Source organism: Barbus barbus (assembly GCF_936440315.1).
Source record: "Barbus barbus genome assembly, chromosome: 8".
Lineage (NCBI taxonomy): Eukaryota > Metazoa > Chordata > Actinopteri > Cypriniformes > Cyprinidae > Barbus > Barbus barbus.
The window spans coordinates 35,179,647-35,205,000 of record NC_136736.1 but is presented as its reverse complement, the minus strand read 5'-3'; the positions used below and the strand labels follow the sequence as shown (position 1 = coordinate 35,205,000).

Below are 25,354 nucleotides of genomic sequence, written 5' to 3'. Positions count from 1 at the left end.
TTACTTTGAGGATGAAAGATTACATCAAACATCAGATGGAATGCAGAGCATGGACTAAACCGATTAATTGTAGCAGCAGGGAATGCTAGCCAATTAGTTATTAGTTAGTTGGAGCATCATCAAGTGTGCACTAACTAGGGGTCGACACAATCAGTACAGAAGAGGACGATGAGGATGAAAGATCACATCAAAAATATGCTGGAGTCGAATGCATTGACTAAACTGATTAATCGCGGCAGCGCTATTTAGTGAGCGTCATCGAGTGCACACTAACTAGGGACTGACACAATCATTACTGAAGAGGATGAAAGATCACATCAAAATTGAGCTGGAGTCGAATGAATAGATTAAACCGATTAATTGCGGCAGCAGGGAATGCTATCAATCAGTTTAGTTAGTTAGGGAGCATCATCGAGTGCACACTAACTAGGGGTCGACACAATCATTACAGAAGAGGATGAAAGATCACATCAAAATTGAGCTGGAGTCGAATGAATAGATTAAACCGATTAATTGCGGCAGCAGGGAATGCTATCAATCAGTTTAGTTAGTTAGGGAGCATCATCGAGTGCACACTAACTAGGGGTCGACACAATCATTACAGAAGAGGACGATAAGGATGAAAGATCACATAAAAACAACTGGAATCAAATGCATTGACTAAACCGATTAATTGCAGCAGCGCTAGTTTGTTAGGGAGCATCATCGAGTGCACACTAACTAGGGGTCGACACTATCACTACAGAAGAGGACGATGAGGATGAAAGATCACATCAGAAATAGGAGTCGAATGCATCGACTAAACCGATTAATCGCGGCTAGTTCGTAAGTGAAGTTGCACACTAACTCGGGAGCAGCACAGAATCATCCAGGACAGTAGCGCACACTAGTTAGTTAGTATTCCTCTTACCGTCTCAGGGTCATTCTCAAACACTTCTCTCGCCTCCTCTTTAGTGCACCTCTCCTCCACACACTCCCTCTCCAGATGACCCTGCTTGGTCTCCTCGAACACCTGGTTCGCTCTCCGGTGTCTGCGGAGGAACTCGCTCGCCTCCTTCGGAGACACGGACACTGAAAACAGCAGAAACTCTCAACTTCTGCTGATCGCACTAGTTAGTGGTCACTGCACGGGAATAAGGGCTCGTTTGGCGTACTTACGCTGTGAGGAGCAGCCGGTACACAGCAGGACGAAGCAGCAGATCCACACTAACTCTCTCATGTTGGTTCTGCGTCAAACTTTCGCTCGTTCTGGATCAGAATCCTGCACTGATCCGTGACATTCAAAGCCGAGCACAAGCGTTTCTGCAGCACATCCAACCCTCTTCTCTCTCTCTCTCTCTCTCTAATCGTGAGCGGCAGATTCGTCGGTTTATTGGTGAAAGTTGCAGTGCGCAGGGAGTTCCTGATGCAGAATTCTCCTCTGCAATAGCAGATCACTGCAGTACATTCTGGGAAAAGAGCCCTTTAAAGCGATAGATCGTCCAAAAAATGAACACTGATATCATTTCCTTGCCCTCATGTCCTTCAGAGCCTGTGTGACTCTGTTTCAGTGCAACACAAAAGGAGAAGCTCAGCAGAATGTTCAGGCTGCTCTGAGTCATACAACAACAGCCCTAGTCATAAATAAATACACTTAAATGTATTCGAAATACATGCTAAGCATACTACAAATACATTTTCATATTTATGTACTTAATAAAATGCCCTGCAGTAAATATGTTAATAGATTTTAACCATACTTAGCATTAAATAAATGTATTTTAAATATATTGCTTTTTTACTAGGATAGAGCCGTTGAGCTTTAAACAAAGGCAAAATGCATTTGTATAAACGTCTTCTAAAGTAATACACAGCCTGAAATCTCATTTATGCATGAGCATATTCAGACTTGGCATGTGAAGATCAATGCATCTTCTGTAGCTGTTCAATCTTACAAGATTAACCCTACCTAGCCCTAGCACTGTCCTACTTTACACACTGCACTTTAAATAGACAGATTATGCACTTATTTAACTAAAAAACTAACAAAGGTTGGAATATTTCATGCTCTCTACAGTTGCATGACAACAAAATAACCAAAAACTCATATACTAGACGGCCCAGATAACTGGGAATGTCCTCAGAACTTTGGCTAAATGTTCTTCCAGTAACAGAACGTTCATAGTTATCTGGTCTTTCATAATGTTCTCATAACAGCATAAAACATCCCTGGAATCGGCCTTTTTTTACCCTGCTAACAGGGAACCTTCTCAACTTTTTAAACTTGGTTAAATATTTTGTGTTACATAATATCAGGACAAAACATTCTTACAACTTAGTAATATTTGATATATATTTCCATAACTTTAAAAGTAAACGTTCTTAGAATATTAAGAATAAACATTATATTTTGGGTGAAAACGTTAGTAGAACATTGTAATAATAATGTTATAATCATGGCACATGTCAGTGTTTTAGAAACATTTCAAAACATTGGTTTTATAACTTTAATTTGTTACCTGGGTAAATGAAAAATGTACAGTATTTGTGTAAACACTGAATCACAATCAGATTCTAAACTGTCACAATCAAGTGGTTTCCCATCATGCTTTTTGTTTGCTCAGTATTTGGCACGTGTCAGCATGACATCACAGCACTTTTGAGCTATTTCTAGCTGCTGATGATGGGTTCTGGGTGGGACTGGTTTGTCTGAATTGTGCAGATTGCGACACACAGAATGAGAATTGAGAGCTCAATCAGCTGAGTTCCACAGAAGACAGAAGTCCTGTGAGGGAATGATGGCAGAACCTCCCATTACAGGTGATCATGGATTTAAACAGAATTCTGCAGAAAAATCATGTTCAAATGCAAGTTTCAGATATGATCATCAGGCTTTTGAGGAGCGTTTAGTTGTTCAGCATTGCATTGATCATTTCAGTTTCATTTTACTAATATTATTAGAGATGACTGATATTTAGATCATTTTATGTCAGTCTCTGCAGTACTGTTATATAGATCTCAGTCATTTACAAGCAGCAGAACGTCATCATATAAATAAATATCAGCATCTGCAGCAAATTCATATTTTTGCTCAGTTTGAATCCCTGAATAACACTGAGCTGTTTTTCCTCCATATTCTCACTATATACGAGCCATAACAGGATGTTCAAATTTTTCTTATTTTGTTGAAATATCTCCTTTTTTTCCCCATTTAGTGCTGCCCTTCGCAAGCAACAGAAAATACGTGCATGTTTCCTGGAAGACAAATTAAGTACAATTAACCTTGATCTTCAAATTCAAGTTTTCACCCCCCGGCTCTTAATGCATCGTGTTTCCTTCTGGAGCATCAGTGAATGTTTGAACCTTTTTTAATAGTTGTATTTGAGTCCCTCAGTTGTCCTCTGTGTGAAAAAAAGAGATCTCAAAATCATACAGTCACTGCTGGAAAGGGTTCAAATATGCAAAATATGCTGGAAAACTGAAGAATCTGCAGGAAACAGATGACTCACAAAACAAAAAAACAATCATGGATCATCCAGGTAACCACACACAGTAGGAACCAAGGGTTCACAAACTTTTGAAAGGGGTTATTTTAATTTTTTTTTTTTGTCTTGTGGACTATATACATCTTTTATGTAAAATATCATACTCAGGACAGTACTAAATAAAAAATAACATGCATTTTGTATGATCTCTTATTTTGTTAAAATTATTCAGATTCTGCAAGGGGTTCACAAACTTTCGTATGCCACTGTATACAGGGTTAATGTCTGTCTCATGAGGTCTTTACAGAGCCATCATTGTTAAGATATAAGCATTTAAAAACATCAGAATATGTGTTTTCTGAATGTTGATTTGTGAAGTTTCTTTTGGTCAGGCAGTGATAGAGAGAGTGTTTCTAATCAGGCCGTTTGTTGATTTGACAGTCTGTCTTCTTACGGCTCAAATGTGAGGTTACATTCTTCTCCTGCAGCTGTTTACCTCACTCACTCACTCGCTCTCCTCTTGTTTTTCTGAGCCAGTGTTTTCATGCTCTTCCTTCCTCCTGTTTCCCGTCTGTTTCTTTATGCAACATTGAGGTCAGGTCACTCGTGTCCATCTGTAAAACACACTGTATATCTCTCATCAGAATCTAGTGTCCAGTGATTCAGCACTGTCACACTCGTCCGCCTTTAAGCTGCACCAAAAAAAGTGTCAAAAGTAGAGCATTTTCTAATAATAACAGCAGTTTCCAAACCTTCCAGGAAATGATTTTACAGTCATTACAGATTACCAGACGAGCATTCTTTAAAGTATAAAGATTACACTCAAAAAAGACCTGGATACAAACTAAATACAAAAAATAGATAGAAACATACATATACATATATATACACACATATATATATATACATATATATATATATATATATATATATATATATATATATATAAAAATAAAAATAAATTTTGCAGCAGAGAAAATATAGAACTAGATACAAAATAACATATGCATAAATATAAAAATATATAGACTATTGAAATGATTTTATGATTTTACAGACCTGATATATTCACAATTTAAAAACACTTGAATGAATGAATGAGGCATTTATGGAAAATACTTCTAAAGCATTTATTAATCCTATTTATTGTTCATTTGAACTACCAATACATTCATATTAACAGATACACTTTTTAATTTTAATATTTAATGGACCTGAGCTGACATGAACTAACAATAAAGAGCTGTATTTTAATTAACTAACATTAACAAAGATGAATAAATACCGTCACAGATGTATTGCTCATTGTTCATGCATTAGTAACATGAACTAATGGGACCTTATATTAGTAAAACTGATTTCATAATTCCTGGTTTTCCTCAGGACCACATATCAGTCAAAGGTAAGCGGTAATTAAACAGTTAAACGCTCTCATTAGTGTCTAAGATGGGATTTTACTTCTTAAGTTTCCATGACAACAACAAGCTGCATTTTCATGTTTTATTAGACCAATTAATGCGTCACTAGTGTTCAATATCCAACTAAACATATTCACATCGCATTCAAATTAGTGTGTTATATACAAGATCCAAACAGATGCGCTATAATGAGAGTAAAAACCTGGTTAAAGACACACATCAGCAACAAAAACACGAGAGGCGTCTTTAAACAGAGGCTCACGAGCTTCTCAAGCTCCTTCACAGGTTAGTCATCAGACGACTAATGAGTGGATCAATTAAAAACACAAAGAACCTGGAGTTTATGTGTCTGACAGGAACTCACAGACAGACCAGGCGGCTCAGGCGGTGATGTCACTTCCTGTCTAGAGCGGCTGGGTCTGGGGCGGAGACGGGAGGACAGGAGTGAGACCTGATGCTGTTGTCTTTACTGACGGCCTCGTCGAAGTCCAGCTGCCGTCCGTTCACACTGATCTCCAGACAGCCGTGGTAGAAGGCCGAGACTGGAGTGACGGACAGCGGCAGATCTGCACACAGAGAACAAATCATCAAAACCTCATCTCCTTCACGTTTAAAGGGTTAGTTCGCCCAAAAATTAAAATTAGGCCATGTTTTACTCACCCTCAAGGCAACCTACACTATATTGCCAAAAGTATTGGCACCCCCTTCTAATGAACAGGTTTGAATTTCCACGAGTACAAATTTTAATGTTTAAGCATATAATGATATTCTAGGGAATTGTGTTCTTCTAATTTTAGTTTGGACAGGACCCTTTTCTATTCTAACATGACGATGCCTCTATGTATAAAGAAATGATTGATTGAGTCAGTGTGGAAGAACTTGACTGGTCTGAAGAAACCTCTGCGGTGACATTAAATGCAGACCTCGAGTCAAAAACACACACACACACACAGCAGTGAACACACACACACACAGCAGTGAACACACACACACCGTGAACACACACCCGGAGCAGTGAACACACACACACCGTGAACACACACCCGGAGCAGTGAACACACACACACCGTGAACACACACCCGGAGCAGTGGGCAGCATTTATGCTGCGGCGCCCGGGGAGCAGTTGGGGGTTCGGTGTCTTGCTCAAGGGCACCTCAGTCGTGGTATTGAGGGTGGAGAGAGCGCTGGACATTCACTCCCCCCACCTACAATCCCTGCCGGCCCGAGACTCGAACCCACAACCTTTGGATTACGAGTCCGACTCTCTAACCATTAGGCCACGACTTCCCCAATGTAACTCCGATTGCATTCGTCTGAAAGAAAAAAGTAATATACACCTAAGATGCCTTGAAGGTGAGTAAAACATGGGCAAATTTTTGGGTGAACTAACCCTTTAACATGATGAATGAGAAGCAGCTCCACTGGATTCACCAGCAATGTTAGAGCTCTAAAACCATCACGAGTCGCCACTGCTGATAGATTATTGATTGAATGTCCTGATGAAGCGATTAGATGTCAGGAACTGAAGGAGTCACTGTACTAGTTAACATCATTATCTGCAGTTCTGAAGCCTGAAAATTACCCCACCAGTGTTATTTCAGTAGCATTGACATACTAGGGTAGATTTTATAGGGCATCTGATGACCCCTTGAAGGCATACATCATGTCTTGCATTCCCTAGAAATCCAACCCTGGCATCAATAAGCCCATAGAAAACATGGATTTATCACTATATTAGTGAGCATCTAAAACTGAAGTGAAGCAGCTGAGAGACCTGGCAGTCCTCCGATGTATGTGTGGACACCGGGAGCCTGCATGACACTGGAGAGTCTGCTTAGAGCCACGCTGAGCGTCTCGGAGTCGATGTAAGTAACGCTGGAGGAGTTTGCTGAGATCTGGATCCCGTCGGCCGACGCTCTCATCTCCACCAGCATCCGCTCCGGATAACACAGCATCAGAGACTGCAGTGTCGCCACACACACGCCGTCCACGAACACCTGCAGATCCTGGAAACACAGCCAGAGATTCCAATTCCAACCTAATTAGCACACGAACGTCTGCAAGATGTCTATTAAAGATCACTTGATCTGGAAAGTATCTGCTGTGTTTAAACATCTGACAGATGCCTGTAAGATGTCAGTTTTACATTCTAAATCATAACATCTTAAAGACATCTATTAGACGTCTATTTGACATCTAAAAAGAAACGTACTATAGACGTATTGCAGATGAGCAAACACTCTACAAAATACATCTTGCAGATCTAAATGTAGACATCAAATAGGTGTCTCTGTGATGTATGTGCTATCGTGTAAGCTCTGTTCACACCAAGAAAGATAACTATAAAGATATTAGCGTCCACACCAGCAGACCATATCCTCTGTTTATTCTAAGCGCATGCTTGTCTGCCGCTTTAAATTCTCGAGCTTGTTATAGCAGGATGGATTCTGATTGGGTGCACGATTAATCGAATGCAATAGTCATGCGCATCTTGTCAGTAAAGCCGGTTCTGTGATCAGTAGTAAATATCCATCATGTGCTTTCAGATGGAGCAGCATTTACTACACAGAACCGTAGTGTCCTGACAAGCTACGCAAAAATAAATAAATTGCAGACTATATATTCATGCGATTATGAAATCGAAGATATCGTTCGCGATAATGACAGTTGTTTGCGTAGCTTCTCAGTGAATTACGGCTCTGTGTAGTAAATGCTGCTCCATCTGAAAGCAGGTGAAAATACCACATTTAATAACATGTTTTTACTCCAAACTCCCTTCATAACGTCAGTCGAGTGTTTGAAATACATCCTCCTGTGAGATGATGTGGCTTCTTACACAGAATAAAGCACGCAACATATTTCATAGTATTCCAAGCAGCGATAAAGGCTATGTCGATTAAAAATGTAGCTATTTTTCTTTGAATCATTCACTCAAGAGATTCATTCAAAAACACCGATTCATCCAGTAATGAAACGAGTCAATCTTGAGTGAGTCATTGAATCATTCCATTCAGAAAAGTCCAAGAGATTTTGTTTAGTTGTCTAATATTCCTCAGAATTGAGAGAGAACTACAACCTCTGTTTGAAAAAAAAGTCTCATTGTATCCAGAATCAGCTCTATTTTGCACACAAACAGCTCCAGAGTCCAGTTTTTATGTAGCCGGCTGATTTTTGTTCCCCGTATTCAGCAGCAAATAAATGTTTCGCAAAAAGACACACAGAATAAATGTGTTTATCTTATAAATATCTAAATCTTTGACTTAATTTTTTTTAAACACATTGGAATTGATAAGAATTAGAATCTAATCAAATTCAAACGATACCAAACCCTACTTACAGCATCATCCGGTCCTCGCGTCACCACGGCAACAGACAGCGGGACAGAGCCATTGCTGACCAGAGCAAACAACACACCGGTGCTGCTGGACGGACGGATGCTCATCACAACATCCAGCGTCCAGAGAGCTGTCCTGCCTGAGAACACACACACACACACACACACACACACACACACACACACACACACACACACGTCAGTCACTCATCCATCTTCAACACAGCGACAGCTTCCTTTATTCATTCACACTACTGTCGTCTGTACAGCTGCCTCTGAAGACGCTTCATAATTATACAACTTTACAACATCAGTTGTGCATGTTGCTGGTGCAAGGCTCTTTCTGCACAATATTTATTACTAGGACTACGCTTTGCACTAAAGTGTTAAATTCTCCTAATTCTAAAATGTATACTGGTTTTGCACTACCTTATTTCACGTACACTTTATGTTGTTTGTTGTAAATCTACGTTGTAAATTTATGTTGTATGTAGCACTTTGGTTCTGGAGGAACGTTGTTTCGTTTCACGGTTGAAGTGACAAAGCCTACTTGAACTTGAACACGGTTTATTTCCTGTTTTACTGTACAGCTATCTATCTATGTATCTATAAATGTAAATATTTAATTAAATCTGTATTGAAATAAAAAAACTAACAAAACACAAGATTACTAAACTAAAACAAACTAAAATTGAAAACAAAAATATTCAAAACATTAATAAACACTAATAAACACAGAGGGATAGTAAAAATTCCATTGTTTTTTATAATAATTCTAACAATAATTACTAAATAATAATAAATAAAATGACTAAACTAAATAATAAAAATGACTAATAAAATTATTTAATAATCGATATATATATATATATATATATATATATATATATATATATATATATATATATATATATATATATATATATATATATATATATTTTTTTTTTTTTTATTGTATGTATGTGTGTGTATATATATATATATATGTGTGTGTGTGTGTGTGTGTGTGTGTGTGTGTGTGTGTGTGTGTGTATACAGTATGTATAAATTAAAACTATATAAATATAAGAAACATTTAGAAAACTGAAGATATAAACATAAGAGTTAATTCAAAATATTAATAAATGCTATTAAATAATACAAAAAATAACAGCTGAAATTTGAGCCATGTGGAGCACTTTTTTTTTTATTATGATGGATTGGTGCAGTTTATTGTACTTCTATTGGACTATTGAATCTCAACAATCACTGCCATTATAAAGCTTGGAAGAGCCAGGACATTTAATATAACTCCGATTGTATTCGTCTGAAAGAATAAAGTCATGGGGTAATTTTCATTTTTGGGTGAACAATTCATTTAACTCTGTTATTTCTGTTCAGCTGCTTTGAAATGATCTGTGTCGTATGAAGCGCTATGGAAGTACACATGACTTGACTTATACAAAGTGCAAAAATACAAGCCATACGAGTTCAGACCGAGTCTTCAGTGGTAATGGATGCTTTAATTGTATTTCTGCGAGAATGTTCCAGTAACGGATCTGAACTCACTGTAGTCGATGTTGAAGAGCGCCAGGCCTCCGCCACTGAAGAACGAGCCTTTCTCCACATACACATAACAGTGCTTGCTCTCCTGAATCACCTCCTTCAATCCAGACACTCTCTGATCCATCAGATTCCAGCCGCGGATGCATCCGTCCAGCCTTGGGTTGATCTGATCCACGGCAGACAAACACAACACACATCAACGTCACGGGTTTAAACACACACTGGAGCAAACCTCAAAGCAGAAACTCCCTCAAATCAATGATATATGTGAGCCTGGACCACAAAACTGGTCATAGGGGTCAATTTTGTACAATAAGCTGAATAAATAATCTTTCCATTGGTGTATGGTTTGTTATGATAGGACAATATTTGTCTGAGATACAACTATTAGAAAATCTGGAATCTGAGGGAGCAAAAAAATCTAAATATTGAGAAAATCTCCTTTAAAGTTGTTCAAATGAAGTTCTTAGCAATGCATATTACTAATCAGAAATGAAGTTTTGATATATTTACGGTAGGAAATGTACTAAATATCTTCATGGAACATGATCTTAATATCCTAATGATTTTTGGCATAAAAGAGAAATGTATAATTTTGATCCATACAATGTATTGTTGTCTATTGCTGCAAATATACCTGTGTTACTGATGACTGCTTCTGTGCTGCAGGGACACTTGTTATGTGAAATGATATATGCATTATTATAGTATATGAACAGAGGCGGACAGTAGTGAAGTATTTTTACTCTGCTTTAAAAGTACTTTTCAAGTGTCTGTTCTTTATCAGACACTTGATTTAGTGTCTGATAAAGAACAGTGTTTTTCTTTATAAACTTTACTACACAACATTCCAAAGCATAATATTGCACTTTTTACTGCACTACGTTTCATGTTAAACATCATTTAATACTTAATTACATTAGAAATCTAGTACTTTCTTACTCAAGTAAAAGTAAATCAAAGTTTTACTTGAGTTCAAGTACTACATTTTTAATATTCTTAAGTATTAAATGTAAAAAAAAAACCTTTTATTTATGAAATGTAGTGCAGTAAAAACTACAACATTATGCTTCTAACGCTACATAAAAACTATATAGACATGTTCCAAATAAATAAATAAAAATGATCAAAACAAAATTGATCAAATTTTTGATAAAAAAAAATTAAATAAAAATAAAACTTTAAATAAAATACTAATAAAAAAAACAAAAAATAAAAACCAATTCAATATATGAATAAAAACAATAATAGCATCTCAATGATGCTGAAATACCAGTCACCAGAATCTCACGAAAACAATCAAGAACATAAGCAGCTCATATTTCACTCCAAAATCATGAGAAGCAATTATATTAAATTATTAAATATATATAATTAAATTATATTCTGCTTAAAGAAAATTATGATTTGCATTATTTTAATGTCATTAAAACAAATCAAATTCAATGCAATAAATAAATACATTTTAGTTTAATTGATAAGTTCATTATTAAAGTGCAATTGATTATTTGAGGGTACAAAATGTCATGAGAACAGTCGCAATGATGCAAAAAAAAAAAAAATTATATATATATATGTATATATATATATATATATATATATATATATATATATATATATATATATATATATATATATATAAAAAACACAAATATAAGTAATATAATAATAAAAAAAATATTTTTGATTTGTGAAGTTTTGTAAATTTTCATAGCATTTAAAGCATACTGACTTTGTGTTTGACCGCACTGCAAAAAATGATTTTCCTGCTTGGTATTTTTGTCTTGTTTTAAATTCTGGAATTAAGATACATTTACTTGACAAGTAAATTGACTAAAGATATTATGTCTTGTTTTCTGAAAAAAACCTAATCCAAATTTTGTTAGTTTAGGATAATATTATCAGAAAACAAGACAAAATATCTTAAGTCGTTTTACTTGTCAAATAAATGCATCCTGATTCCAATGTTTTTAGATATTTACACTAGAAAACAAGACATAAATACGAAGGAAGAGAATATTGTTTTGCAGTGCACTGACCGGTTTGACGAGGCTCTCGTTGCGATTAGGCAGGCCGGCGATGTAAACGTTGGTCTCCAGTTTGTTGTTGACGGGACTGAAGAGCCGCTCTGGACTGCTGATGCTCATGACAGCTTCTTTACTGATCTTCACATTGACGCTTCCCATCAGCTCCTCCACCGAGATCTACAGACACAGAGAACACTTCACAAACCACCGACTCGAGCAGCACATCAGCATATCAGAGTGATTCCTGAAGATCATGTGACTCTGAAGACTGCAGTAATGATGCTGAAAATACAGCTGCAGATCACAGAAATAAATTACATTTTAATATAGATTCACATAGAAAACAGCTGTTTTAAATTATAATAATATTTCACAATTTTTACTGTATTTTTTTATCAAATATATGCAGCCTTGATGAGCAGAAGAGACTTCTTTCAAAAACATAAAACAATCTTACCGACCGCTAACGACTGAACGGTGTTCTGATAGATACTAATGAACAAACTACAAGTTCAGTTCCTGAAGGAAACATCAGTGCAGTGCTGGTAAAGGAACGCGAGTTACGTAATCACATTACTTTAAGTAACTAATAAAGTAACGCATTACTTTTTAATTTACAAGAAAATATCAGAGTTATGTTTTCAAATAAGTGACGCCAGTTACTCTGTTTCTGATGTATTGACTGAAAGCTCTGCTGTCTCCATGTTGAGAGAAATCAGGAGTAAGATGTTACTTTAGTTCTAGAATAAAAGTGAACATGCATTAATTCATCTCACTCACAAAAAACAGATTCAGTATTCCTCAAAATGAATAAAAACCGTGAAATGCAACTCAATGACGCAAACCTGCAATAATTAAATATGTTCAATAATACAAATATCCTTTATGTATTTATTCCCATTTTATTATCCAGTGTCTTTGCTGCTGACCTTCGATGAGTCAATTCAATCATACTAATAAGCAAAAATTACTCAAGATACACTAACATTTGTTCTTTCTTTATTGCTGAAAAGCATTGAGCTTTCTTCTTCTGTGTTCTGCTGTTAGACATGAATTCACTTTTCCTTCAGCCTGAGGCTTTTGGTGTGAAAGGGCTTTATGTTTGACAAAAATAGAACTTTATATTAAAAACAAACACTACTACAATATTGTGTTACTTTTTTAGGGAGTAACACAATATTGCAACGCATTACTTTTAAAAAGTAACTTTTCCCAACACTGCATCAGAATGAGGTGAAGGACTGTAATTCAGTGAAGCAGGTCTTTTGAGATACAGATATGCTGTATGATCATCTATAATCAATGTTTGATTCAAACACACCACGTGCCACTGGCCATCATTGATGGCTTTTCCTCCGCTGGTCATCTTGAGGGAGTGTTCGTTCTTAAACTGGACCTCGATGCGGCCGGACCGTAAACCCAACATAAACCAGGAGCCCTGAGGAGACTCAGCGTACAGAATCACTCCCTCGGGATCAAACGTGCGGAAATCAAATTCAGCTGCAAACCTGTGGGGAAAAAATCATATTACACAATCTTACAATTCTTTATATACCATTATTATATTTAATATTTAGAATTAGCTTTTTTTTTTTTACATTTTCTGTTTTCTTTATTATTATTTTTTATTTTTTTTATTTTGCTATGTTCTTTTTGCTTTTTTATTTGTTGTTTACATGATTACTTTTATTTTTAATTTCAGTTTTAGTATTAGCAATTTTAGAACTTATTTTACTTCAGATTGTTCAAGGAAACATTTTTAATTTTGGAGTTTTTTTAAATTAAAGCTTCTCATCATATATATATATATATATATATATATATATATATATATATATAAATATATATATATATAAGTGCATCTCAAAAAACGTGAATATCGTGAAAAAGTTAATTATTTTTTGTACCTTATTTCAAAAAGTGAAACTTTCATATATTCTAGATTCATTATATGTAAAGTAAAACATTTCAAAAGTTTTTTTGTTGCAATGTTGATGATTAGAGCTTACAGCTCATGGAAGTCAAAAATCAGTATCTCAATATATTAGATTATTTCCTAAGATCAATTAAAAAAAGGATTTGCAAATCAGAAAAGTTCAAGTTGTTTAAAGTATGTTGATTTCTGCACTCAATACTTGGTCGGGGCTCTTTAGCACAAACTCCAGCATCAGTGAGGAATGGCATGAGATCAGCCTGTGGCTCTGCTGAGGAACTATTGAGTCTTCAGCTCGTCTGGATTGTTGGATCCACTGTTTCTCATCTTTCTCTTGAAAATATCCCATAGATTCTCTGTGGGGTTCAGGTCAGGCGAGTTTACTGGCCAATCAAGCACAGTAACACCATGGTCATTGAACCAGCTTTTGGTAGCTTTGGCAGTGTGGGCAGGTGCTTAAAGTCCTGCTGGAAAATGAAATCAGCATCTCCATAAAGCTTGTCAGCAGAAGGAAGCATGAAGTGCTCTAAAATTTCCTGGTAGATGGCTGCGTTGACTCTGGACTTGATAAAACACAGTGGACCAACACCAGCAGACGTTACGGCAGCCCAAATCATCTCTGACTTCAGAAACTTCACACTGGACTTCAAGCAGCTTGGGTTCTGTGCCTCTCCACTCTTCCTCCAGACCTTGATTTCCAAATGAAAAGCAAAATGTACTTTTATCTGAAAAGAGGGCTTTGGAGCACTGAGCAACAGTCCAGTTCTTTTTCTCCACAGCCCAGGTAAGATGCTTCTGACGTTGTCTCTGGTTCAGAAGTGGCTTGGTAGCTCTTTTCCTGAAGACGTCTGAGCGTGGAGACTCTTGATGCACTGACTCCAGCTTCAGTCCACTCCTTCTGAAGCTCTCACAAGTGTTTGAATCAGCTTTGCTTGACAGTATTCTCAAGCTTGCGGTCATCCCTGTTGCTTGTGCACCTTTTCCTTCCCAAATTCTTCCTTCCAGTCAACTTTGCATTTAATATGCTTTGATACAGCACTCTGTGAACAGCCACAGCTTTCAGTAATGACCCTCTGTGACTTACTCTCTTTGTGGAGGGCGTCAATGTTCATCTTCTGGATCATTGCCAAGTCAGCAGTCTTCTCCATTATTGTGGTTTCAAAGAACAAGAGATACCCAGATTTATACTGTAGGGATGGTCATTAATTGAAACTCAAATGTAAATATTCTAATATATTGAGATACTGGATTTTGACTTTTATGAGCTGTAAGCTCTAATCCTCAAAATTAAAAAAAAGATTTTTTTTAAATGTTTTCCTTTACATGCAATGAATCTAGAATATATGAAAGTTTCACCTTTTGAAATAAGGTACAAAAAATAATGAACTTTATGATATTCAAATTTTTTGAGATGCACCTATATGATGGAAAACTTAAATATATATATTTCTTGATTAATTTTTTTTTTTTTACTTCAACCCCATTTTAAATGAATGAAAATCATTTTTCATTTTGATTTTAGTTCATTTAAATTTTTTATTTTTCCAATTAACTTTTTTTACTTCAGTAATTTTCATATTTTTTAGTAAGTATTTTTTAATTAAAAGTTTTGATCTGATAATGACATTTTGTAAATGACATTATTGTAGCTTCATTTCAATTATCAAATGATTTTCAATACTTCAGTGTTATTCATATATAGTATTTATTTATATTTTGAATTAGCTTTTGTTTTTGTTTTCATTTTAGTTCAATTTAATTTTGTTACATGCTTTTGTCAGTTTTATTTAAAAAAAATTTCTTACTTTTTTCTAGTTAAATTTAGTCATTTTAGTACTTAAACTAGTACTTTTATTTCAGTTAGTTGACATAACTTAGTTTTTAAGAGTAAGTTTTTCAACTAATATTTTATTTGTTATTCTATTTAATTTAACAAAAAATATTTTTAATAGTTTTAGTTAGCAATAACAACACTGAACCACTCACGAGGGATCAGGTCCTCGTCTATTAAACAAACAACACTTTTAAAGTTCATTAGAAGACACTTTCTGGAATATATAATATATATAAGACAAGCCTTTAAAAAAAAAAAAGGATGTTCATCCACTTCAGGAGGTCAACCTAAATATGATATCAGCTGTCTTCACTAACAGCGTTTAGTTACAGCTGCTATCCCAGCATTCCTCACAAACCGACGAGAAGCGTGAGAGGCGTACCTGGTGTCGGCCTGCTGAAGGAAGCGCAGGTAAAAGACGGGTAAACCAGAGAACTGCTCTCCCAGATACAGCATCTCCTCGTATTTATAGATGTACAGATCCAGACACTCGGGGATCTTCTCACACTGACGGCCGTCCTCCGCCAGCCGCAGTCCTTTACGCCCGTCACAGTGACACAAGAAACTCCCCACGGTGTTCACACACTCGCCCTCACACACCTCCTTCTCACACTCATCCAGATCTGATGGAGAAACATTATATTAGATTAAAGCAAAAAGCATTGCATCAGTGACCCATTCACTGCAGAGCATCCATTGCTGAGACACTGATGCAGAGACACATTTATACAAGCCTGATGAAGAATCATCAGTGTGTGTGTGTTCTCTCACCGACACACTCGTGTGAGTTCATGTTGTACTGGTATCCCAGCGGGCAGCGGCACTCGAACGTTCCCGGAGCGTTAACACATTTAGAAGGTTCCACACACACACTGGGGTACAGGATACACTCATTGATATCTGCAGTGACACACACACACACACACACACACACACACTGTAATATACAAACATCAGCAGCAGTGTTATTTTAGTATCATTGATATTCTATTAAAGTTTTTGTTAATATTTTAAATTAGATTTCACTTTTATAATTTGTTTTCACTTTAATTTAGTTTTTATTGTGCAAATTTGTTGTGCATTTTTGGCATTTTCATTACTTTTTTTTAATGTCTAATATACAGCATTTGTTATTTTACATTTTAGTTTAATTTTGTTTTATTTTAGTACTTCAATTTAAATGAGAAATACTGCCTTGCCAACTGGCTGAATGATGAAAAATATATAAATAAGTATGAATAAGTGTATACTTATTTTTTTACTTGTACTTACAATTATTTTTCAATTTATATTTAAAATAAATGTAATGTTATTTTTGTGTTTTTGTCACTTTTATTTGTTTAGTTTTTTACATGTCTATAGAGTATTTATTTTTTTATTGATTTGTTTTAGTTTATTTAGTAATTCAATTTAAACTACATAAAGGAGAAACGTTGCCTTGTCAACTAGCTAAGTGCTGAAATAAAGTATGAATAATACATAAGTATAAATAAATAGATTGAAAAGCAACATCATTCACCAGCATCCCAGCATGCAGATGCAATCTAGTCACAAATTTGTGTTTTCATCATTCCCAGAATTCCACTGGTCTGATTTCATCACTGCACTGTTGTTCTAACATGAGGAAAGATTTGAGTGCATGCATCCAGAATACAAAAAACACACAATCACACGCACAGCATTGTGGATCCTGCAGATAAAGTCACAGGAACATTGTTTCTGCCAAAGGGAAACAGCGTCTGATGATTTATGAGCTTAAAAACACTGTTACATAATGAACCTTTAAGTGTGTGTGTGTGTGTGTGTGTGTGTGTGGTTTAAATAAGAACGCTGGACCTCACAGCTGGAGGGAATCGTGTTTCTCTTTTACAGGAAAATCCCAGGATTCCTGGAAGAGCTGCTGGAGCTCAGACTCGTCTGGCAGACATCAAGCCAGCGCATCAGAAGTGTAGCGCTGACCTCTGACCTGTGCAGTGAGCCTCACCGATGCAGTGGATGTTGTTGTGGGTGTAGAAGCCCTTCTCACAGCTGCACATGAAGCTGCCGGCGAGGTTGTGACACGTTTGGCTGCAGCCCGCAGGGAATTCTGGGTCTTCACACTCATCAATATCTGTGAGTCAATAAAATAAATATAAATAATAATAATCATCTGTGTAATTATGATGCATTGTTAGCTCAAATCATTTGGTTGGAGCAAGATCTTGATGTAAACAAAATAAAATAAAATAAAAATCTGAAAAAAATTGTACCTCTACTTATACAAAATGATGAATAAATAGTGCATATTGAGTTTGTTTTCATTATTCATTAAAAATTTTATGTTTTTATTCAATTTTCAAACGTGCTGTAAATTGAACTGTTATATATTCATTCATAATTGTACTATACTATTGGATTTGGTGCATGCAACTTTATTGTAACTACTAGTTTTATTGTAAATGAAAAAAATATATATTATTATAAGTTATTGGAAAATGTATTGTAAATTAAAAAAAGCATTAAAGACTTCATTAAAGACTAAATAATTAAAGAAAGGATTAAATAAAACTCAGCGTTGCACACTTGTAATTAGAACCTGACCGATAATTGGTTTTACCGATATTTAAGCATTTTTCCTCGGTTTTGTAATATCTGTTCCACAGATAAATGCATTTTGAGAATTGCATGCAATATCGCCATTATGCTCACAAGTCATTTAATTTGCTTTGCCTTAATTAATAAACTTTATTAATATAAGTGGAATTAATGCACAAATGAGATAATCCATAAGTGCTCGATATTTAATTTCAGTTCGTCGATAAGAAATTGAGATGAACTCCCAGAGTCACGTAATCCATCAAGCCACGTCCCAAAGATGCAACTTTACATGAATTAAATAAAACAGTCTTGAATGAGAGCATGCTGGAAATAAAAGAGTGTAATGTAGTTGTAAAGATGAACGTGATCATGTCGTGAGTCAGTCTGATGAACCTCATCTCACCCTGCTCACAGCGCTGACCCCTCCATCCAGCTTTACACACACAGGTGAAGGAGCCCTGACCGTCCACACAGCGTTCATAACCGTCCTTGTGACACGGCAGCGGCAGACACTGGTTACTGATCTCTGAAACACACAGCAGCTCAAACACACACTCCACACTAACACAACAGAGTAAATCAGAAGTCACGAAGAGCTTTATTACCAAGTATTTAATCCCAGGTTTAAAAAAGCACACTTCCATAATGTACTCTTTTATGCACTAATTTTGTACTTAACATACTAAAAATGTTCTTTAGTACTTCTTAAAATAAACTTAAGATCATCTAAGTGTACTGAACTGTGCTATTTTGGCACACCATGAATATGAACTAAAATGTGCTTTTAACATACTATCTCTGTATTTAAAAATGTATTTAGTCAGCACCAGTGTTGGGTGTAACTAGTTACCAAGTAATTAATTACTGTAATTTAATCACTTTTCCCTTGAAAAAGTAAAGTAAGGGATTTAGATTTAATTAGTTACTTCTTATGTAATTGAACTTAATGCTGTGTATAGACTGTAGAACATTTATACACAATACAATACAATAGTGCATTTAACATCTAAATTTAAAGTCTAACCTTAAAATGCATGCTTTTTATATTCCCTTCTCACTTTAAATACTTTGAGTTAATAAGAATATTGGTAACACTTTAGTGTCCAGTTCTCAATATTAACTAGTTGGTTATTAGCATGAATATTACTGGGATATTGGCTGTTTATTATTATTATTATTAAAACACATATTAATGTCTTATTCTGCAAGACCTTATTCTAAATCATTAATCGTACTCAATTCTTAAACTTAACAATAGTATAGTAACTTACCCAACACTGGTCAGCACTTGTAGTACACTTGAACCTTCTTTCATACACTCAAGTGTACTACAAGTGCTGACTAAATACATTTTTAAATACAGAGATAGCATATTAAAAGCACATTTTAGTTCATATTCATGGTGTCCCAAAATAGCACAGTTCAGTACACTTAGATGATCTTAAGATTATTTTAAGAAGTACTAAAGAACATTTTTAGTATGTTAAGTACAAAATTAGTGCGTAAAAGTACGGCACTTTAACTACATTATGGAAGTGTGCTTTGTGTTTTTTTTTACCTGGGTTACCAAGACGACAGGAGCATCCAGTGCAGAAGAAAGTATGAACAGAGCAAACATACATGATAGTGCAGACATACATAAGAATAACACTGAGTAACACTACTAACTAGTACTAAATCACCTTGAACACAGGTCCGCAGGCTCTGAGGGATTCCCGGCTCAACTGGATTATTGATGCCAACGCGGTGAGAGCCCAGACACACTACACACACAACAACACACACGCTTCAGTCCGTCCAGGTCATAAACAATTATCATTTCAATCTGAAGCAAGAATAAAAGTGCTTCATTCAGTCAAATAAACGGATCAGTTCAGGATGGTGTAACAATATACTCTGTCTAGAACTAGAACTAGTGTATTTATCACGCTTCAAACCTTTTACTGTAAGAAAAAAAAGATTGAAAAACTGAAGAAAGAAAAAACCGTTAAAGCAACAACAGGTGCCTAACAAGCTGCTACTGAAAAAATCTGATCTGCACCAAAGCTTCCATCATTTGTTTGATTTCAAGTTAAGACACTGCAGGCAAAACTGATGTTTTCATGCATTTGCCTTTTTTTTTATTCTATTTGTCTTTTCTTTCAGACTAGAAGTAGTAGTAGTAGTATATTTTTATTTAATGCCATGTCAGCATCCTAAACACACTGAAGTGTTGATTTATTGCACTTTATTTGTGTCTGTAGATTTCAATCTCTAAAGAGTTTTTCTCTTACAAACAGTGCTCTGAAGGTAGATTTATACAACATTTCACTCCTAAAAACATGGTGAAAATATATTTGTTTTCTGTCTGTTAACAGTATTTTCTGATTTATGATAAAAAGAGAAATCCAGAATCCAGTCTGGAAAAACCTGTAACTCTAACATGACGACAAAACCAAACAAGATTTAGATTTATGTGCTGGAAATGTTTGCAAATTACTGCATATTTAATTAGATCATGCCTCATTTGCATATTTAAACAGAGCATTTGAGAAACCTGTGTTAATGTACTGTGATTAATCAGCTGGGGAAGTATGGTCATATCTTGCCTAACTTATTTTGTAATTTTATAAATTGTATTTATTCAATGTAATTTTCTGTTAACAAAAGGAATAAAAATGACTGTTTTGTTTGTCTCTTCCCGTTGTACAGGGACTCTGAGTCAAAGCAGCTTCAGTTCCAGTACGTTTTGCAATCAGCTTCCATCATCAGAGCCACTGTACACGCTGTGGATTACTGCAAGTGTTGATTTGCACAGAAATAATGAGGACCACTTACCAACATACTTGGGATAGAAATATTCCTGGAAGATCAGAGAACAAATATCATCATGAGATTACTTCCAGACATCACAAAGCCATAATACAGTGATTCATTACCAGTTTTGAGGGTAAAACATTACGTGTTCATTTAGAAGGAAATATCTGAGTTATACTCCAGTTCCTGTGTTTGTGATGTATTGAGTGACAGCTCTGGTGTTGAGAGAAATCAGGAGTAAGTGCAGAGCGTTGTGTGTGAACATGATCTTACTGTAGTTCTAGACTAAATATCATCATGATCTTACTGTAGATCTAGACTAAATATCAACATGATCTTACTGTAGTTCTAGACTAAATATCATCATGATCTTACTGTAGTTCTAGACTAAATATCAACATGATCTTACTGTAGTTCTAGACTAAATATCTACATGATCTTACTGTAGTTCTAGACTAAATATCAACATGATCTTACTGTAGATCTAGACTAAATATCATCATGATCTTACTGTAGTTCTAGACTAAATATCTACATGATCTTACTGTAGTTCTAGACTAAATATCTACATGATCTTACTGTAGATCTAGACTAAATATCTACATGATCTTACTGTAGTTCTAGACTAAATATCTACATGATCTTACTGTAGTTCTAGACTAAATATCTACATGATCTTACTGTAGTTCTAGACTAAATATCAACATGATCTTACTGTAGTTCTAGACTAAATATCAACATGATCTTACTGTAGATCTAGACTAAATATCATCATGATCTTACTGTAGTTCTAGACTAAATATCTACATGATCTTACTGTAGTTCTAGACTAAATATCTACATGATCTTACTGTAGTTCTAGACTAAATATCAACATGATCTTACTGTAGTTCTAGACTAAATATCAACATGATCTTACTGTAGTTCTAGACTAAATACCTACATGATCTTACTGTAGTTCTAGACTAAATACCAACATGATCTTACTGTAGTTCTAGACTAAATATCATCATGATCTTACTGTAGTTCTAGACTAAATATCATCATGATCTTACTGTAGTTCTAGACTAAATATCATCATGATCTTACTGTAGTTCTAGACTAAATATCATCATGATCTTACTGTAGTTCTAGACTAAATATCTACATGATCTTACTGTAGTTCTAGACTAAATATCATCATGATCTTACTGTAGTTCTAGACTAAATATCATCATGATCTTACTGTAGTTCTAGACTAAATACCTACATGATCTTACTGTAGTTCTAGACTAAATACCAACATGATCTTACTGTAGTTCTAGACTAAATATCTACATGATCTTACTGTAGTTCTAGACTAAATATCTACATGATCTTACTGTAGTTCTAGACTAAATATCAACATGATCTTACTGTAGTTCTAGACTAAATATCTACATGATCTTACTGTAGTTCTAGACTAAATATCAACATGATCTTACTGTATTTCTAGACTAAATACCAACATGATCTTACTGTAGTTCTAGACTAAATATCTACATGATCTTACTGTATTTCTAGACTAAATATCAACATGATCTTACTGTATTTCTAGACTAAATACCAACATGATCTTACTGTAGTTCTAGACTAAATATCTACATGATCTTACTGTAGTTCTAGACTAAATATCAACATGATCTTACTGTATTTCTAGACTAAATACCAACATGATCTTACTGTAGTTCTAGACTAAATATCTACATGATCTTACTGTAGTTCTAGACTAAATATCTACATGATCTTACTGTAGTTCTAGACTAAATATCTACATGATCTTACTGTAGTTCTAGACTAAATATCTACATGATCTTACTGTATTTTCCCGTATCCAAAGAGCACCGATTTATGGAATTCACAACCCTGCAGCTTTTTTTGCATATTTCTGGATAATTGTAATGCATTACTTTTAAAAGTAACTTTCCCAACACTGTTCATCAGCAGTCCACAAAGCTCACGGTCAACACAAACGCTCATGACTCACGACTGACAGGTCAATGTCACTGTCAACACAAACGTCAGAGTATCGATCGGCTGACAGAACTCACTGTTTCCAGATTGTTCTCAAAGATTTCCCGCGCCTCCTCTTTATTGCACAGCTCCTCGATGCACTCGCGCTCCAGGTTTCCTTTCTTGCCCTCCTCAAAGATAGTGTTGGCACGTCTGTGTCGCAGCAGGAACTGAGACGCTTTATTCTGTGAGAGAACTGGAGATGAGAGCACACATCAGATCAGAGCCTCTTACAAAACATGACAACTGTGCCGTTAAATTAACATGGCATTTCTCCAAACACCATCCTTTAATGGCCAATGAGTGCATACACAAGTTATGGATGTTACACAACATTTACTCAAAAATACTGAAAACATTTCATCATTCCTTCACAAAAACAGTCTCCAGGCTTTCAAACGGAATGCAAAGCTAAAAGCTTCTGCACCGTTATCAGCCAGTATGATCAGGCTGGCCTATATATATCAATCTATCGTTGATTTGAAATTCTATGTATGGAGTGCCATGTAAATACAATGGTATATTCATATTGTAATCATGGTTTTATTGATGTACTGTGGTATCGCTATAGTATATAGAAGAGACTAGAACATAAAGCTCAGTGAAGACCAGACAGATCTTCAGAAAATGAGTCAACTTCCTGAACATCAGCTTTAACTCGATCAAATGCCTTCATTGTGTGGGTCAGTGGAGTTACGCAGGGATTTATTTCCCCACGTGCCACTGCTGGAGTCTCTTATTACAGAACATTTCTGGAATAAAACTCTTCAACACTGATACGGAGTTTGAGATGAACCACAACATGATGCATTTTAAACAAGCCTATTGATTTGAACTCTGAACATATTCACTCACACACACACACACACACACACACACTCACACTCACACTCACACACACACACACACCAAGTATGAATGAAATGGTCATACTGCACTTCCTCAGTCACATCACTTTATATTGTAAAGCATTATAAGGTAATGCAGTCTGCTGGTGCTAACACTGCTACAGTTGCCACTTTGTTACTTCTATGAACACTGTAATTTTGGAAACACTTAGTTACTTTTGTTAAACATTGTAACTTGGTTTTGGAAACAGTCAATACTGTTCATTCTGAAAACATTGTTACTTTTGGAAACACTGCTACAATGTTGCTTTGTAAATGTTATTTTCAGAAACACTGTAACACTGTGATTTCATTTCAACTAACAAGTACATACAGTCATCATATTCATGTCAATGCTATAAAAATATTAACTATGGCAACCATGGTACATTTTCCTCCAAATTACCACTGTGAGATCTGCTTTAAACACTCTCTTTGCCATTTTGATTCATTTCTTATTCGATGACAGCGATAAATACCAAGTTACCACAGTTTGGTAGTAACATAAACCAAATATTTTGGTGTAAACTGTGGTAAATGTAGAAGTAAATACTGCTCAACAAGCGGCTGATCAAAGTAACGGTTCCTGGACGCTTTTAAGCACACTGTGACAGTAAACTGTTGGTAAAGTGAATGTTTTCGTCTCTCTGAAGCGTTACGGGTTAGTTTGAGCTCGTTGGTCTGTTTTACTCACATCGCTGTGACCCGCAGAGTTCAGCGCGCAGCAGCAGCAGCACGAGGCCGAGCACAGAGCCGCTCGGCGCCGCAGAGAGCCTCCGCATGCTCCCGCTCTTCGAGACGCTCCAGAAACTTCCGGTTCGGATCCAAACTCAAACACGGGATTCTTCCTCTTCACGTTCTTCTAGTTCGGCCAGAAGCTCATGACTGGCCAGTATGGGTTAACCATGGGTAAACTAGTAGCCCTCAGCTGGTGAACGCGCTCTGGCAGGCGGGTGGACACTGAAGGTTCAAAGGAAATTATGTAACAGGAATTACAGCTGATTTGTTCTAAATAAATAATTAATTGAACCCCTCAATTTGTTTATCCAGTTAAAAGTTTGCGGTTTGACTCACTGAACAAACAAAAGAAAGAAAGAAAAGATCTCAGCAGCAGCTTCGAACAGCGCTACATTGTTACTTTGTAAATGGCGCTATTTTTTAGAAACATTGTTACTTTGTTGCTCAGACCTCAGTATGAACTCATTTCTAGACAAATGATCTGAGCTGCTCCACATTTTTTTGTGAGCTTACTAAATGAACCAGGTCTGTTTTATTTCTCCACAGATGTTTTAGGAGAAACATCTGATCTCATGAGGAGCAACTTCTGAACAATAAAACTGAAACACAGCATTAGTTGATCAATAAAATTATACAAATGGTAGTCAATAAGGCAAAAAACAAACAAACAAAAAAACAATAAAACCATGGTTAATTTTCGAACGGGATTAACATTTAAAACAACAATATAGCATCTTCATGTTTTTCCTGAAGTCATTTTTAATCTCTT

At 35.6% G+C, this 25,354-nt stretch overlaps 2 protein-coding genes across 4 annotated transcripts in view; both read right to left on the bottom strand.

Moving 5' to 3' along the window:
* The window catches only part of LOC306873960 (growth arrest-specific protein 6-like), a 22,234-nt gene extending 20,676 nt beyond the window's left edge, over positions 1-1,558 (bottom strand). Inside the window, exons 1-2 of one of the 3 annotated variants that reach the window (XM_079423568.1) lie at positions 1,159-1,558; positions 911-1,071 (exon numbers count right to left, since the gene is read on the bottom strand). In XM_079423568.1, coding sequence (XP_079279694.1) covers positions 911-1,071; positions 1,159-1,219 — 222 coding nt within the window. In that variant the 5' untranslated portion in view covers positions 1,220-1,558. The remainder of the gene's footprint in view (positions 1-910; positions 1,072-1,158) is intronic. The other 2 variants (XM_079423567.1, XM_079423569.1) reach the window with 2 other exon arrangements.
* A 3,020-nt stretch (positions 1,559-4,578) lies between these two features.
* LOC306874406 (vitamin K-dependent protein S-like) lies at positions 4,579-24,995 on the bottom strand. The gene is made up of 14 exons (XM_079424435.1): positions 24,542-24,995; positions 22,999-23,156; positions 20,951-20,975; positions 19,816-19,896; positions 18,537-18,659; positions 17,541-17,666; positions 16,328-16,456; positions 15,939-16,179; positions 13,111-13,297; positions 11,802-11,966; positions 9,766-9,928; positions 8,221-8,357; positions 6,658-6,889; positions 4,579-5,448 (listed from the first exon to the last, which is right to left on the bottom strand). The coding sequence occupies exons 1-14, from the start codon at positions 24,627-24,629 to the stop codon at positions 5,276-5,278; spliced, it is 2,028 nt and encodes a 675-aa protein (XP_079280561.1). The 5' UTR covers positions 24,630-24,995; the 3' UTR covers positions 4,579-5,275.
* Positions 24,996-25,354: the final 359 nt, after the last annotated feature.